The following is a 17,300-nucleotide window of genomic DNA, read 5'->3' on the forward strand; positions in this document are numbered from 1 at the left end:
TTAGAAAAGAAAAAAGTTAGAGGAAAGGAGAGGGGAAGAAAAATGTCTAAGTGTAGTTTTATTTTAGAATGGCAAAACATCCCTTAGCAGAAATGAACTAAGACAACAGAGGAAGTGCAGTTTCTGGACTGAAGTACTGCTTTTTGCTACGCCTGAAAGAATTTGGCTTTGTCTTGTCAACCACAAGTGATGGCAGAATGCCAATTTTCTTTTCAACTGGTTGTCTTGAGTATTTGCTGATGTTTCTGAATGATTGTTGATCAAAGGAGCTCAAAAAGGATTTAACCTTTTAAATCTACCACTTAACTAAAAATATATTTAATACATTAAAAATGGTATTAAAAAATTTGGTCAGCCTGTAATTATTATTCAGCCTGTATTTTCTGTACTTATAATAAGCTACTCAGTTATTGGAAGATTTTTACTGATAGCATCTAAGCAGGGTTCTTTTTAGAACATATGACTAGTTATAATTAATTGTTCCATAAATAAATTAATCTTAAAAGCACTCCATTTCAAAAGCACTGTTAACTTTTTTTGAGAAAATAATAGTCATCTTCCATATCCAGTGAGGTAGAAGAAAACAATCAACAGATGCAGGGTTGAATCGTTTCCAGTCCTTGTACCTACTAAGTCTTCTTCCCCTATGTACTTACCTAAAAGCAACAGGGAAGGACTAGAAAAATGATCAGAGGGATCAGTAGGCATAAAGAAGGCTTCTGGAATTTTCTGGAATTTCCATTCAGCAGAATGTAGAAAAAAAATTGCAGAAATATAAACTAACAAAAATACAAAAAAAGACAAAACCCTGTTGAGTTACATCAATAAATAAATCAAAACTAAACACTTTTGAGATTTTAACTTCCGTCTCCCTTGAGTCTTTAAAATAGATACCAGAAGCTCTTTTGGAAAAGTGCAGCACACACCTATTCTTTGAGAATGTGCAGCACACACCTATTTTTCCAGGAACTGTTGAATTCCTGTGTGGTGAGACAATTAGTTTTGTCCCAGATGAGGATGAAAGAATCTTAAAGGTTTTTTTGTAGGCTAACCTGCACCCAATAAATTAGAGTTGAGGGGTTTGAGCACCAAATATTAAAAGATTAAATATTTAGATTTTAATACTTCACTGAAAACAATGTAAACCTAGGCTCCACATCCTGAACTCATCCATGAATAGTTATGTTTTTAAAACTGATCTTTGCCTAGAAGTCAGTGCAATCAGAAATAGCTCCTTTTAGAAAATACCCCATAGAATACAAGTCATTTTTGTTGACCTCATTAGTTTAATTCCCCATTATTTTCTTATTCACTCAGAAGCCACTAGCATGTTCCTGCAATCTGTAGTTGAGAACCATAGGGCTAGACCCAACATCAGCTCAGTTAAAATAAACTTCATTCTGTTATGGTCTACAAGTATCTCTGAAACATAAATACACAAATAAACTCTACACAGAGGTATAGTTTCCAAAAACATATTTTGTCCATTAGTCTTCCTCCATTTTGGAAAAGGCACTTGCTCTTAACACCTCCATGCAATTCACAAGAATCAGAGCTCCAGTTAACTCTCGCCACTGTTTTGTTACTGGGTTTTTCATTTTATCCAAGGCTGATTGCAGGTCTTGTAAGACATCCCTGTAACCATCTCCATAATGGGCAGCCCAAGTGTAGAGAAAGTCATATGCAGGTTTCCACATCATCTGAAAATAAAAGGGAAAAAGTAGTGGCAGAAATTTAGTTATTGAGAAAAAAAATAGCTAAATAGTTGAAAAGTCACAAAAAAGAAAAGAAAAAATAGGTGTTCAATCTCTAGGCATATTGAAATACTTTATAAAAAGAGGTATGTTGATATAAAACCTCCAGTAATCTTATTTATGGTATTTCTATGAAACTCTCAAATTCCCAGAGAGGTAAATAATAGGTAAATTCTTCATTTAGATGATTAACACCAAGTCAAACTATATCCTTGTCTGAAACTATAAGTCGAAGAACAAGAGTGGAAGGAAAATACTTTTCATCCTTTGCAATGCATACATCCATGTCTTAGGCTGGGTGTGTGTAATCTATTTGCCATCTGTTAGAGGTGGGGCAGTTATCTTCTGTTATTTGGGCAGTTTTCTTTATCTCTTCCACAACCAATCCTCCCTCTCTGGAGATGGCTTCTATTAGCGGGCCATTGAGTTTCACTGCATGACTGATAAAATGACATCATCCCATTGTGAGAAGCTCCACCCAGGGGGAGGAGCCAAGCATTCCTACCCGGGTATAGTCAGAAATTTGGAACACCAGAGACAGCTTTTTCTCCACTGGATTCCCAGAGGAGGACCAGGCCCATCTACAACACTATTGAACCCTCAGAGGAAAACTACACCCTTCTGCAGGATCACTGCTCCAACAGAACCAGATCTGTCACTGCAGGAGGACTGCAGCCACCATTTAATGGGACTGCTACCAACATCCAGACCAACAGGGTGTCAGGTCGTATTCTGACTCTGTCCGTGGTTTGTTTTCTTTTTTTGTACTATTGTATTAGTATTTTTAATTTTCCTAGTAAAGAACTGTTCTTCCTATTCCCATGTTTTTGCCTGAGAGCCTCTTAAGATCAAAATTATAATAATTTGGAGGGAGGGGGTTTATGTTTTCCATTTCAAGGAAGGCTCCTGCCTTCCTTAGCAGACAGCTGTCCTTTCAAACCAAGAAAACCCAGCAACAGTTTCCCTATTTGGTTGTGCTTTTGATGGTTACTACCCATTAATGCACATCCTACGGTCCTTCTACTGAGCCTGGAAATTTTAAACATGCTTTTTTGCCTTTCAGAAATGTTTTCTGACAACAGCAGCAGAAACTTAATCTGGCTACTACCATAAAAGACAATAAAAGATGCTTCTAAAAAAAACGTCAGCGTCTTCAGGCTAAGGAGAATCTCCAACCTTTATTAGATATAGGGGGCAACACTGTGGCAAAGGATGAGGGAAAGGTTGAGGTACTTAATGCCTTCCTTGCCTCAGGTTTAAATACCCAGATCAGCTGCTTTCTGGGTATCCATTCTGCTGAGCTGGAAAACAAGGATGGGGAGAAAAATGAAGTCCCCTTAATTAATTTAGATTGGATATTAGAAAATAATTCTTCACTGAAAGGAAGGTCAGGCCTTGGAACAGGGTGCCCAGGGAAGTGGTTGAGTCACCATCCCTGGAGGTATTTAAATCACACATAGGTAATAGGGACATGGTTTAGTGGTGGGCTTGGCAGTGCTGGGTTATCTTGATCATCTGACTAGCTGATCTTAGAGGTCTTTTGCAGCCTCAATGATTCTGCGATTCTAACATGATTTATCTGTAAAATCTATTTTTTAAAAGGGTGGAAAAGCACCCAAACACTCCAAAACAGGCAAGTCAAGAGTTTTTATAAATTTTAATCAAGACATAAAATTTAAAACTTTTCATGCAAGAAACAAAAGAAATTAAAAGATTACCAGTGCTTTTTTGTTTTTCAAACTACAATTTATTTGGTTTATGCCAAACAAATGAAGCAAATCCTTACAGGTGTAATTTGTCATTGGTCTAATGACATTAATTAAATTTTAGCAGCATGATTCAGATACCAACCTGGACTTTTATCTTTCAAAGTGCTGAATGAACTTGCTCAATTAACAAACAAAATAATTATTTTCCCAGCTACTGCTTTTCCAAATGTTACTTGGGCAATCAAAATTCTGTTTTCCCTCTCCTTATTGGCAATAAAGGTTTTGCAAACAGCAATTGAATTAACAACTGCAGGGATGATGCACAAATCCACAAAGAAACCTGTGACTCTCCAAAAAGGTTCTGTCATTCACTCGTTTAACAGGAACATACCTATGCATAGTAATAAATGTATCTGGACTGATGGCTGCACATTTTTATTTATATATATACACACACACAAAAGTGATCAGGAAGTTGAGGGGTTTTTAGCATCTTTTCCTTTTTTATCAAAAAACCCACAGTTTTTATGGTTGTGAAGGATAACTCTGAAGGAAATTGGTTATTTCCTCAATATTAACTTATTAATTTACAAACAGTACACAACATAAAGCTTTACTTCCTTAATTTAAGCTTTATTTACTTGATCCCTGGAGGAACTGAGTAGGAGGAGAATTTCTTTGCTCATAGTTCGGAACTTTTCTCCATATTTTTGGGCTATCTTTCAGCTTACACAAGACTGATTCTGTCATTATTTCTGTAAACATTTCCCTCAAATTCTGCTGCCATACTCAAATGGAAGGAAAACCCCTTAGACTTACAGCCCCACAGTCTCATTAGTCTAGTCTAGTCTAAACTTACTGTCTCACAGTCTGATTAGTCTAGTTTCTACCTTGAGTTTAATAAAAAAGTGCCTGATCTCTCAGTGAATTTTCTCATTTTAGGTCAACAGGAGAGAAAGGTGTCATCATTTTCCCAAATGAATGGTGTCTAATATTTCTTTTAAGAAGTCTATCTTAAGTCATAACCATAAGGTTACAGAAGGAGAAAAGTACATTAGTGGCAGGTGGGAAGAAGGAGATTGATGAATCCTTTTGGTTTTTTTGGAAAGACTAAGTTGAAAATAGGAAAATAGGTTTTTTTTTAATGTACTACTGTAAATATTATATATTATAACATATTTTAATGAACTAAAGCAGATCACTATGTTGGGACCAGAAAATTTCTGTATTCTTATTTTTAGCTTGATAGCCAAAGCAGCCAACAAGAGAAGCTGATATTCTCTACAAGAGAAGCTGGTATCTCCTGAAATTCTATTACTGGCTATGATATTTTTGGGTCTCTTTACTCATTTTCTTACATTCCTGTTAAACCAGGATATTTAAAGAATGAGGGTAAGTCTTCTGTCTTCACTAGAATGTGAAAAAGCAACAAATAGGAAAAGATGTTATGCTTAGACTTATGGTGAAGATCAATCTGACTTTGTAATAAGACAACCAGCTGAAATATCCTTAAATACAAACCTTGGTTTCCTCTAATCATGCACAACTGATTTTTTTTTTAATCTAAGACAAAATAAAAGAAAGAAAGAAGAAAAAGGAGAATTTAGGGATCAAAAGCTTTATGTAAACTGGTCACCATTTATGAATAATTAACTCAGCAGTAATCTACACACTCATCACATTAAACTAGTACTGCAAACACAGCAGTGGTTCTAAGGAAGATCCTTCTCCACATCCACATACTCTAATGCAATGGGTGGACTGAATTGCATTCAAAATTCCTGAATTGTGTCAAAGCAGAATCTCAGGCAAAACATTCAATCACTGCAGCATCCTGGTCAAGTCTCATCTCAGCTGTGTGCATGAGTTTTCTCTCTTTCCCACTCTCTCTGCTGAGTATGCAATAATGACACCTATATCCACTGCAAAGTGATTTGGAATTTACTGATAAAAAATGCTTCATAATCTATGCACCAATTGTAGGCACCTCAAGTTGCCTCTGTCATCATCTGCAAGAAAATTTCTCCCACCAAGAAAAATATGAAGTTTAAAAACAGAAGCCTTTTTTAACCAATCAATCCTCCTGATGATGGGACAATCCTTGGTGGGGAATGAACTAGTTAATATTTTCATATAATCCTCAATAACTAGTCAAAACTTACTAACCTCCCCCAGCTTTGCTGGGTTTCAGGTTTTAAGGCCAAAAACTACTATCAATCAAAAAGTCAGAGGTCAGAAGAAAGCACTGATATCCACTAGAAAGTATTGAAATTTAGGTTAGATTCAGAGGACATTGAGGGTACTGGGTGTTCACATGAGACACCAGTGCTAGAAACCTTGTGCTTTGAATTCACACCCGTATGGACAAGCACAATTAAAAAGTTCACCCAAAACCAATAAATCCTCCATAGGCCAAATATAATCTTTGAGAAATGACACAGAAATACAGCAAAATTCTGATGTTTGATTGCTTGTTGAATGTTCTCTGAAAAAAATAGAGAGTACTGTATTATAAGGTTTTAATTATGATGAATTTGAATGCACTGTTTTGTCAGCAGACATTGCCACTGAAAGGCAGAGAATTTTCTGGATGGTTTGCCATAAAAATAATACAAAAACTCTTGAAAACAAATGAGTAGACTGTATGAGGTAGAAGATAGGCTTCATGGAAAATCAAAATCTATTCAAAGCAAAATAAGTGTTTATTTAAAATTTTTCTTAATATAAAAATAAATAGGCATGATGCTGGAAAAACAGTTATAACATTGTTTTATTTATACTGTCTATCAGCAAAGGGGAGACATTCCCATATAACATGGAGACCAGCAGAGTTGTATATTGTTCATGTCAATAATTCCTTCTTGTAGAAAGCTGGGGGTTTGTTAGCCAAACACAGAAAGCTTAGTAACTAGAACAAAAGTGTAGGAAATCAGACAAGCCACAACCTAATAGTAAAAAAGAAAAAACCAAGAGAGTAGACATGGGATTGGAAAGGCTGATAGTTTTATGAGAAAAAATTGGAGGAAGGTGCATCCTGACTGAAGTACCCAGAAAAGAAAAAAAACTACACAAAATAGCTCAAAGAGAAAACCTGGATCTGAGAAGGAGGCCATGATTACAAACAACAATTATGGAGATAATTTTGTTGAAAAGTGCAGAAGCACATGAGCAAACACGTAGAATTTTGATCAAATATTGATTGGGGAGGGAGGGCAGAGCATTCAAAAGGAATAAGTGGTAGTAGTTCATGATTAGAGCAGAAATATCTTGATAGTCATCACCAAACAAATGAAAACAAGATGACAGATGCACTGGATTCAGACAGTGGAAAGGAGTGGAAAGGAAAGGTTTGGCAGGGAATAAGTAGAACCAGCTACAGGGAAATAGAAAAAGGAAGAAAAAATTATCTTGAGTAGTTGTGAACCTGTGAATGGGAAATAGCAATTCCTTTGGAACTAAGAGATGAGGGAGAGGGAATGCAGTCTGGATCATGTACAAAACCTGCAATAATCAGGAGATGATGGTCTAGGCAGAGGCAGAGTCAAGCCTGAATGTAAGCTATCAAGTCCGAAGAATCATTCAGCAATGCTCATAAAAAAGGGATTTTCAGAGTAAAAACCAGTCTGGAACCTAGAAGTCATTGGCACATAACTCTGTGGGAAAGAATGGAGCTACTGCATGCTTTGGTGTTAGAGGAGACAAGGGCAGAAAGTAACCTGGCTGCCCAGGCAGAGGTATGCCAGGAGCAGAGTCTGACCCTCAGCTCAGAAACATGGACAAGGCTCCACCCCAAGTCTTGTGGCACATCTGACATTGCAAGGATGCCACGGGTATCTCTGGTCACCTCAAATGGCACTAGACATTTAATTAGGCACCTAAATTTCTCCTTAGGTCTGTATGCACTAAAATACATCTGAGAGGATAAATTGGCTTTTATACAAAGCTCAAACTTCTGTACAAGAAAAATGCTTTACAAAGGAAAAAAAAAAAACAAACAATACATTATCTATACATTATCTACCTGACAAACTATAAACTTAAAGCATAGATTTGCCACATTCATACATCAGAAGTAAAATTGGTGTCAGGGCTTCCAACCTCTTCTCATGCTACTTAAGCTAAATGATAAAAAGTGTTACACTGGCACAGAAAAGTATTAGTGATAGAAGTCAGCTTCCTTTTTGTGGAAATAGCAAAAGCTGTACAGAGTGTGATTAGAAGTGGCTCCTGCAAGGACCGGCTGGTCCTCCTCACTGTGTCTGAAATGACAGCAGAGGTGTGAATGGGGTTAACAAGTGGACAGGACAGTAAAAAAGGATTGAACCCAGCCCTGAAGCTCAAGACAGGAACTGAGACCTTCACTGGACAGTGCAAAAAGAAAGAAGCCTACAAAACCAGGAAGAAGGAGGATCCCTGGCTGTGTTTGTGCAGAGGAGGAAATGTGCATGCACTGTTACACCAGCCCCTTACCTCCAGAGCTACTGCTCCATTTTTCCCATGGTGGGGCGCTTCGTAAGCCTCTATTTGCTGCTTTGTGAGGCGGGCTAGCTTCTCCGCAAGCTCCCGCCAGCTCTTGCCAAGCTTGACAGCTGAAGTCAAGATGATGGTGTCCTGGGTAAGACGTGCCACCAGTCCCTGGCAATCTATTTTCAATAGTGCCTGCAACAATGATTTTCATTAGTGATCCTTCACCAGTAATTAAAAACAGAGCATTTTAATTTAATTTTATAGCACTATTCTGCATTTCTACATAAACAGGAAGACGTTTTTTACTTTTGTGTTCTTAAAAGTATGTGGGGTTTTTTCCTACAAAATGGTGTTGCCAACACTTTCAGAGGAAAAATGCCCATGAGCTTAAGAAAAAAAAAATCAAGCTGGCATTCAGCTGCTTCAGCATTCCAGTGTCAAGTGGGTCCTGCCAAACTTAAAGATCCTGAAAGAAATCATACTTCTCCAACAAAAATATTTGGCAACAAAAAATTTTAGCTTCTTAGAAGTATGACATGAGACTTTAGTTAGAGCACTATTATACTAAGGTGTGGTCCTTAATCTAGGGCTTTATTTGGAAAATTACACACTGTCCAGCATCTTTGGATTTACTCTTCCCACAGAACTAATAATTTTTTTGACCATTAAGGAGAAATGCAAACATGAAACCATTCCCTCCTCCTTGCCAAAAGAGCATTTAAAGACACTCAAATTGAAATGGTTGAAGGAGTATAACCTTGAAATGCAGATACATTGCATTCTTCTTTCTTTATTTGTTTGGATAAGAGCTAGTAGGAAAAATAAATGTTGGGTTTTTTCCTTCTCAATTCACACCAAAATATTCCACTGAAACTGTTTAGGTTTCAGGGAAAGATCAAGATCAAAACACAGAAATTTTCCTTGTTTTTTAGATACTGATTTTTACTGAAGTATCAAGGTTTTCTGCAGAAATCAGACATACATGTGATTTAATTTTAAAGTATTAACCAATTAAGTCCTCCCAGCAAACAATAGAACTTGGCAGACAGAGAAGTGAGAAACTGACTACAGTGTATTGTACAAAATTCCCCTAAACTAGAGACAAAGTTGTTCAGTTTGTGTCTGCTCTGATAAGCAAGAACCCTATAAAACACAAAAAAATGGAGATTTTTTTAAAGAAGTAACTGAAAATTCCACCCAAAATTTACATGGATGACATCTAGATTTATATCTAACTCTACAAGGACAGGATTGGCCTGTCCTTGTAGAGTTAGATATATAGATGTATTGGCCCTTCCTAGCAAAAATACATGAATCTCACAAAGCAGGACATTGAGCAACCTGGTCGAGTGAAAGGTGTGACAGGGTGGTTGGAATGAGATGATCTTTAGGGCCCCTTCCAACCCAAGCCGTTCTGTGATTCTGTAAGCTTAATCTAATTATGCCCCACTTTTTGCCTGTTTTGTAATGAACTCTGTTTAACTGTATTCAGTTAAAAGTGCGGACAATTTTCACATTTAGGTCTCCCTCTCCTTTTTGTGACAGGCTTTGCTATACTTCATATTGGCTCAGTTTTATTCCACAAAGTTTGATGTGCTCTTAAGAATTGCAAGTGGCCACTGCTACCAAAATACTCTGAATCCTGCTGAAATTTCTGTTAACACTTCAAAGGGGATAAACTAGTTTTGAGAAATAAATTCAGTTGAGGTTTACAGTTCAGGATAGTCAAAAGGCTTTAGATGAATAGCTGCAATGAGAGTTTTTAAAAATCCATTTTTGTAATACTTCATTTGTATATCAGAAATTTAATTATCTTCTGTCCCTTAATATGTTGGTCAGCTTTTCTGTCAGAGCCAAGGAGAGTATTAAGTGACCATGAATTTCAAACTAATTTGCACACAGATCAGTAAGTAAATTAGGATTGTTAATAGTGCCACTTATTACCTGGAAGTAATTAGAATAAACTGTTGATTCACATTTGGCAGTATTTAATCACATAGAAGTTGTCCAATGGCTTACAAATGAGGTCCATGAAAATACATACTGAAATACTTGCAAAATCCTTCTTAGGCCACTACAGCTTTGACTATGAAGTTGTAAGGTGTGGATAGAAAAATCTTGCCCTCAACATTTGGATCGAGGTGTCCCTTTTAATTATATGAAGCTAAGCTAGACATAAGCTAGACATGCAACTTACCATAGACAAATATCTATGTATATATATATACACACAGATATAGACATATAGATATAGACATAGATATAGATAGCTATATAGACAGATAGATGATATCTATCTATACCTATGTATGTATAGTGGAATTCCCACAGTATAGTAATGTTACTTAATATTTCACAACAGGAATGTGAATTTCTCAGGAAAGCAATTTGCTAAGACAAATGACAAAACAATTTCAATCATGGCTATTTAAAAACCAGAAAAGACATCTTAGTCAACCTACTAAATGAACACAGTTCATGCAGCATTAACAGAAGACTGCTCAGAATGTATTGATCAAAGTATTATTCTTCACGAGAGTTTGGATGTATTTTCCACCTATTGGTGACTACAACTTTTAGATATATATTCAGGTTTATAAAGATCCTGCAAGGATACAGAATCATGTTTTCTTGTTCCTAGATTACTAATGAGTAGTTTCTTGAGAATACATTCCCAACAAGCCAGTTAGCTCATGCAATACTTACAACAATGAGTTCATAAAGAAAGAGTCTTTTTTTTTTGTTAGCATGGCAGTCTTGCTTCATCTTTTTCACAACATGTGAAACTCTTTCTGATTCTTTATCAATATGTGCCTCATTAAAGTCATCCAAAGACATATGTGAGTATCCCAACACCTCAGCTAAAGCTCTCCAGTCATAAACACTCTCTGATACTGTAGACAGAACTACCGAGTAGATATAAGTCAGTTTTTTGAATGGCAATGCAATTTGTTCGACAAGATTCCTGGTTGTTAGCTCACTATCAGCAGTGTCCATAGCTTGTTCCTTAGGAATCACTTTAATGTTTTTGCAATGTACAAGACCAATCTTTCTTCTGAGAACTCCCACATACCACTCTTTCGTTTTAGTTTGTCCAATGGCTTTAACTTTGTCTTCACCAAGCAGTGCTATTGTGTCTCCTTTAAAATATTCCAGCAAATAGTCAATCTTATTCTGACGTAACACAGTTTTCAAAGCCACTCCATAAGTGTTGACACTCAATGTTTTGTCTTGGAACTTTGGATATTTTATTGTTGGTATCAAAAGCCATGGTGCAGACTTGATTTCCTTGCGGTTTTGTAGGCGCTTTGGCCTATTAATAATTCCACTTAATTTTGGAGCTGGATCAGGAGTCGTAACATGGAACTGTGTTACTTGGCTACTTTTCAAGATTTTAATCTGAACAAGGAAAACAAAGAAATGCATCTCCCTGCATCCAAGCATGGAAAACAGGAATTGTTGGCGGACCATTTCACCAGTTTTCAACTCCTCCTTTTTAATATTTTTGCTTTGATCTTCCATTTTTACTTGAAAGTCTGGATCACAGGATATCAAAGAAATGTTTAGGTCTTGTGGTTTTTCAAGCAGAAATGTATGCTTTCCCCACAGCTGAAACACCACAGGAGGCATACTTTTCCCCCCCTTTTTTATATCACAAATTGTGAGTTTTCCTGGAATGTAGTTGTGACCAAAGACTGTAAAAACTGCTGTAAAAGATGGATGAATGTATTTGGGACCATAAATTCCAACTGAGACTGTTCTATGGACGTAGTCCCACACGTTAGTTGCTGGAGGCTGGATTCTGCTTGCTTGTATGGCAATCACTGCATACATCATATGACTTAGATCTGTTAGCTTTACTTGTATGGTATCTTGATAAATATAGCAATTCTCTAGCTTCTTAAAAGGTCCTTCTTTGTTGAGACTAAAAAAACACACAATATCACTCATAACTTGGCTGAGTGGATCACTCTTCACTTTAGCTGCAACTTTCACTTCTAGGAAAATGGCTTCACTTGTGTTGAGGTTGCTGAGTGTAACTTCTATCAGAGGACTTACTGTGCTGGACAGCTCATTGTTGCATGACAATGGAGGGTTAAGGATAGCCTTTAAACCAACTTCTTGGAATTCTCCTGGTAATACATGACCCACAGGGACATGAATGTTGATATCTGAGTCAGGTAGCTGTACTGAGCCCCCTTCATGATTCAGTTTACAAACTACGTGAATGTCTGTAGCTTGTGTTTGTGCCCACCCAGGGCTGTGGCTCATGGCTTCTAAATCCAGGCAGGACCGGGTGAGCTGTCGGTGGCTCAGCCAAGCCATCTTGTAGGCTTCACGGTCATTCTGAAGCCATGTCATATCAGAAACTGTAGTTTTTTGAGGTGCTGTCTTGTGAGGATTAAATCTTTGGTTATCAACTATATCCAGGAAGTCAGAGACACTCTTGGATCGTCCAGATCTTCTTGTTGAAGTCTTTCTTAGGAGACAGTCAATATCTAGCTCATCACCTGAGGAATCCAAAGAGTCCCTATTGCTTGAAATTTTAGAGAACAAATAAGGTTTTTCCTTTAAGATAGAAAGACGCTTATTATTTTCATTTCTATTGGAGGCAGCTATGTCATGTACAAAAGGGTTGGATCCTGACAGTTCATTCCAGAAAGGATTAGTCTTGGAAACAGATTGTGCATGTTTGAATACACCAGGCCAGTCAATATCCAAATCCAGTTTACGTTCATTGGCATCTGTTTAAAAGAAAAAAGAAGCATTTCCTGAAGCACGGAGACTTGAGATGTTCCATTCATGTCGAACTGATAGTTTGTTAAACTAAGAAGTGACTAAATTTTCCTCCTCAAATACACATAGATAATTTCAGTATTTCTCCTTCTGGTTTTTACACAGTATCAAAGTTGATTTAATTAAGAATCTTACTTAATAGAAAGACTGCTAACAAATTAGTGCTGAATAGCAAATGGGTGTTGAAGGATGTAAAGACACTTCTTTGTGGTGTTGATCATTATCAACTCATATGATTATTAATTAGCATTGAGTATGATAAAGCTCCATAAGATTCAAACCATTATATTCCATTAATCTTTGTCCTCTTACAAAATGCTGTGGACTTCTTTCCTTTGTGTCTGTCTCTTTGCAAAGATTAAACAACTAGTTTCATTTTTCAAACACTGCAGACTGTACAGATAAATGCATTATTCAAGATTCCTTTTTATGCTAGTACATGTGCATTTAATTGATAGCAGCACTCTAACAATTTGTCTCCATGTGTGTGGAATTGGTTATACTAGCTTTCCATTAGAAAACAATCATTGGTATAAATTATGAGACCTTGTACAACTTGACGTTTGGAGAAAAATGTTTGTATGACTACTAATTTTCTGAGATTGCATTTAAATAGACAAATCCAGGTGCATAAGAGATATTTATATATGTTTTCTAATAAAAATCTCAGTTTAAGCAGTAATAATTATTTTTTCTGAAGAAGAGACATCCTTACATTTTATATTAACAGTTGTTCAGAGAAGCTGGTTTACAGTTGATTGCAACTCACCCTTCTTGCAATGGAATATCTGCAACTTTTTATGCTAAGGGTTTCTACTACTTAATTTTGCCCTTTTTTTCCTATATATAGAGGCTATACCATACCTTCTTTATATATTCTTGCAAAGAGTTTAAATTTTAGAGGGAAAAGGCATTATTTCTATTTTTAGCTTACATTATTACACCTTCCATAGTACTTTCCATTTCCAAGGTAATTCTATACTGCTCAAATGTAAGCATGACAATGCATACAGCCACGAAAAGAAAAAATAAATTAAATGTTAGTACTTCTCTTTTTGTTTCCTTTTTCAAATTGTAATAAAAAAACCAAAACCGTGACGCCTTTCCATGGTTCTGGAAAATTCTCAGTTTGGAAGAACCAAGGTGGAATTTACCTGTTTGCCAGCTGCCTATCTACAAAGCTCTAACACTGTCTTGACAAGAGCCTTCCAGGTGAGCTGCCAGGGGGATTGAGCCCAGGGGCAGCCTCCTTTTCCTCGAGCACTTTGTCTTAACCAGGGTCACCAGAGGGGGACATGCTGTTCAAGCACCACTGAAAAGTTCTTTTGTCTCTGCCCATTGGCCAAAATCTTTCCCTGTGCTGCGATATTATTACAGTCAGATCAGTATGGCATATTAAAAATATAGATTAATTAAGCCCAAAATAAACATAAGGGTTTTGTTTGGTTTTTTTTTTTCCCATCCTAAAGGGCATGTTTCTACAGGAAAAATATAAGCAGAAAACTCTGTCAGAGCCTGAGTCACTAGAACAGACGCTTTCTCATGCCAAGAGCGTGAGAAAGCACAACAGCACAATTACTGGGGTGCAGCATGTCAGCAAAGAAATAATTCCTGCTCCACAACTTACACAGCAAGTGTCAGGCTTGCTGTTATATCTGCTACTGGACAAGAAGCTAAGAGAATGCCTATCTTGTAGAGGGCAAAATTTGCTCAGTTTTGGGGTTAAAATAGTACGGACTTTGCCAAGACTTCAGTTTTTAAATTCATCTAACCTCAAAATTTACCTGCCTTTATGCTCTTAAAACCCTAAATTAATCTAGTTTGGCTAAGAACTTCCTCCTCTCTTCCCCACTTTGACCCTCAGTAAACTTACTCTAAGTAGTATTTGTTAATGTAACATTAAGGATTTCAACTCTTCCTCCCAGCCTGCCTGACCCCGAGTTTTGCAGAAATAAAGACTTTAGCTGGAGAGCCTTAGTACAGAAAATAGCAGAAGAGTCATACTGTAGCTGTCTGAAGGTGCCCGGTCATCCACATCAATCAAAGTCCCCTCTGACTGACTTCGTGGAATCTCTCCACTGCTTAGGGAATCAGTTCCACTACTGGAAGAATTTTCCTCCTAGAAGACAGTCAAGCATATAAAACATCAGCAAGTATGCAATTTGGAAAAGAGGAAACTGTTGAAGAATAATTGAGTTTGTTCCTGTAGAATGACATGAAAAAAGTGAAGGTTATACGATGAGTAAATTTATGAACTCTGCCCAAGAGTGTCACAATCATGAGTCTTGTGATTGTATGTGCATCAAACCCAGCAGATGCTAGAGCTCCAGTAAAATGCAATACCCCAGCCCGTAGTGGAGTCCAATAACTCACAAATTTAAGTGTCTTGCAATTGGAACTGAGCCAATTATGCAATAACTTCCACTCGGGTCTTGAATAAAATATTTTTTAAAAATAAAATAGACATCCTATCTCCTGTTTTCAGGTAAGTTCGAGTAGAATCATTAAGGGGGAAGATCTATATCTGTTACTTTCCATGCCAATTAATAGAAAGTATTTTCAACCATTTCTGCTTTATTATTCTTCTTATATTCCTCTCAGAAAGATCAGGTCAGATTTCCTTCTAGTCAGCTCAAGAATTATTTAAAGTATCATTCCTTAGAGACCACACCATCATAGCAGCAGCCTAAGAGAGGATATTCAGGTCTCTTTTCTTCCCTGTTCTGGCTACAAGAAGTTCTGTTTCATTTTGGTGCAGTTCCTTTGAGGCAGGCAATAGAAGGATGAGCCTCTCAAGGTACATTGCCTAATGCCGGAGAAAGGAGGAATTGTTGTGTCTCCTATAGAAACAGGAGTTACAGAAATTTCAAGTGAGCATTTAGTATCCTACATGCTGAAATTACTGTATCCCAGAAACAGAAGTTAGAGGAAATAAAAGATGAGAGATCTTTTGTGCAGAAAAGCTCTTCAAGCTAGTGCTAAAAAGCAAGACATCATCTAGTGACATTCCCAAATCCTCAGACACATCCTATATGTAGTGAGCTATAAATGCTGACAACCAATAGATACATTAAGATATCTGGGGGAAAAATGAGACAAACAAAGAAACAAGGAAGGGGAAGGAAGACAGAAGGAAAAAATCCAGAATTTTTTGGGGTCCATACATGGGATACAATAGCTTTGTTTGGGAGCCTGAAATATTGCAGCCTTGTCACTGCTGCAGCAAACATTGCAGTCTAAGTAGATCTCTTTTTATCACTTTTAAAATAAAGGAAAAAAGGATTGGGTCTGTGTTTGCTGCAGCTGTAAGAAAAAGGAATTTTCAGTTCCAGTTCCAGTAAGTGAGTTATGGGAAAAGGAAGCATACCTTATATCCAAGCATTACTGCAGAAAGCTGAAGCCAGCTGTTTGTTTTCATTGCCCAATGCCATGATTTAAGATATCTATTTTTCCTCTTGCAAGTGTAAATTGGTACTTTTTGCTCTTACCACAAGAGGTACCTTCAGCTAATGGCAGTCTGTTCAGGTGCTGTTTTATACACAAGCAGCATGCAAGGCTGAGGTCAGGCAAAGCTCAACACCCAGCACCTTGAGGGCTGTATAGATTTTCAGGTTCCTTTTTTACCAGAAACCTCTTTTATTTGGCCTTTGGAGTCCCGATTTTAGCTAGTAGGTAAAGCTGACCTCCAATGCCGATACATTCTGGCTTCTGCTACTACTACCCCACCAGAACAAAACTGGAAACTAAAATGCCTCCTTAGTCCCAACACCATTAATTCCAAGATCTGGTATTTCGCATCTGTATAGAGATATCACTGTTTCTTCTGTCTCTGATAAGTGAGGATATTTGATAACATATAGAGACTCCTTCAAAGGAAATCACTTTCGCTTTGCTGCTGCTTCTCAAAATGCTGAAAAACTGAACACATTGTATAAACATGCAAGATAATTATCTCTGGCTTCTACATATACACTATGGAGGTTTAATCATGCAAGCATAAGGTATCCATAGTCTAAAATCTCAAAAAATGTACAAAAAGTAAGCCTTCATTTTACAGTACCAGTGTACTTGTTGCCAGCACTAATCTCTGACAGGCAATTTGCTGAAAATTCACAAGTGAATTTAAGAATAGTTCTTGAAATAGTTAAAGCACCTACAATTATTTCAGTAGCTGCATAAAGTGGGAGGGAGTAAATAAGGACGACAAGAGGGCATAAGAGTGCAAATTAACAGGGGCTAAATTAGGAAACTCATGGAGAAGGGAGAAGAGAGTAAAAGGGAAAGAAAAACAATCTCTTTACACAGGGGGATTATATTGAAAGAGACATGACAACAAGACTGTATGTGGAAGTTTTTTAAACATAATAAGGACTTCTGCAAATAGAATAAACCATTTCCTTAAAGTTCCCTCTGGGAATTTCTCAAAATGTTCATCACTAGCCTGGCATAGAGTTAGAAAAGGCAGATACTGAAAAGGAAAACCACTTTCAAAAATAATCCTCCACCCCCATGAAAGCATTTCTTGGTATGACAGGATGATGAGGGATCCCTTGTGATTGAGGCACATCTTCAG

General features: G+C 37.1%; 1 protein-coding gene across 1 annotated transcript; it reads right to left on the reverse strand.

The window, feature by feature from the left end:
* Positions 1-1,207: 1,207 nt before the first annotated feature.
* Positions 1,208-16,145, reverse strand: MACC1 (MET transcriptional regulator MACC1). Its single transcript, XM_071429904.1, has 5 exons — positions 16,095-16,145; positions 14,732-14,846; positions 10,637-12,675; positions 7,934-8,122; positions 1,208-1,700 (listed from the first exon to the last, which is right to left on the reverse strand). The coding sequence occupies exons 1-5, from the start codon at positions 16,143-16,145 to the stop codon at positions 1,488-1,490; spliced, it is 2,607 nt and encodes an 868-aa protein (XP_071286005.1). The 3' UTR covers positions 1,208-1,487.
* Positions 16,146-17,300: the final 1,155 nt, after the last annotated feature.

The sequence above is a fragment of the Agelaius tricolor genome, unplaced genomic scaffold (genome assembly GCF_023055355.1).
Source record: "Agelaius tricolor isolate 1412-34295 unplaced genomic scaffold, bAgeTri1.0.p SCAF_6, whole genome shotgun sequence".
Classification (NCBI taxonomy): Eukaryota; Metazoa; Chordata; class Aves; order Passeriformes; family Icteridae; genus Agelaius; species Agelaius tricolor.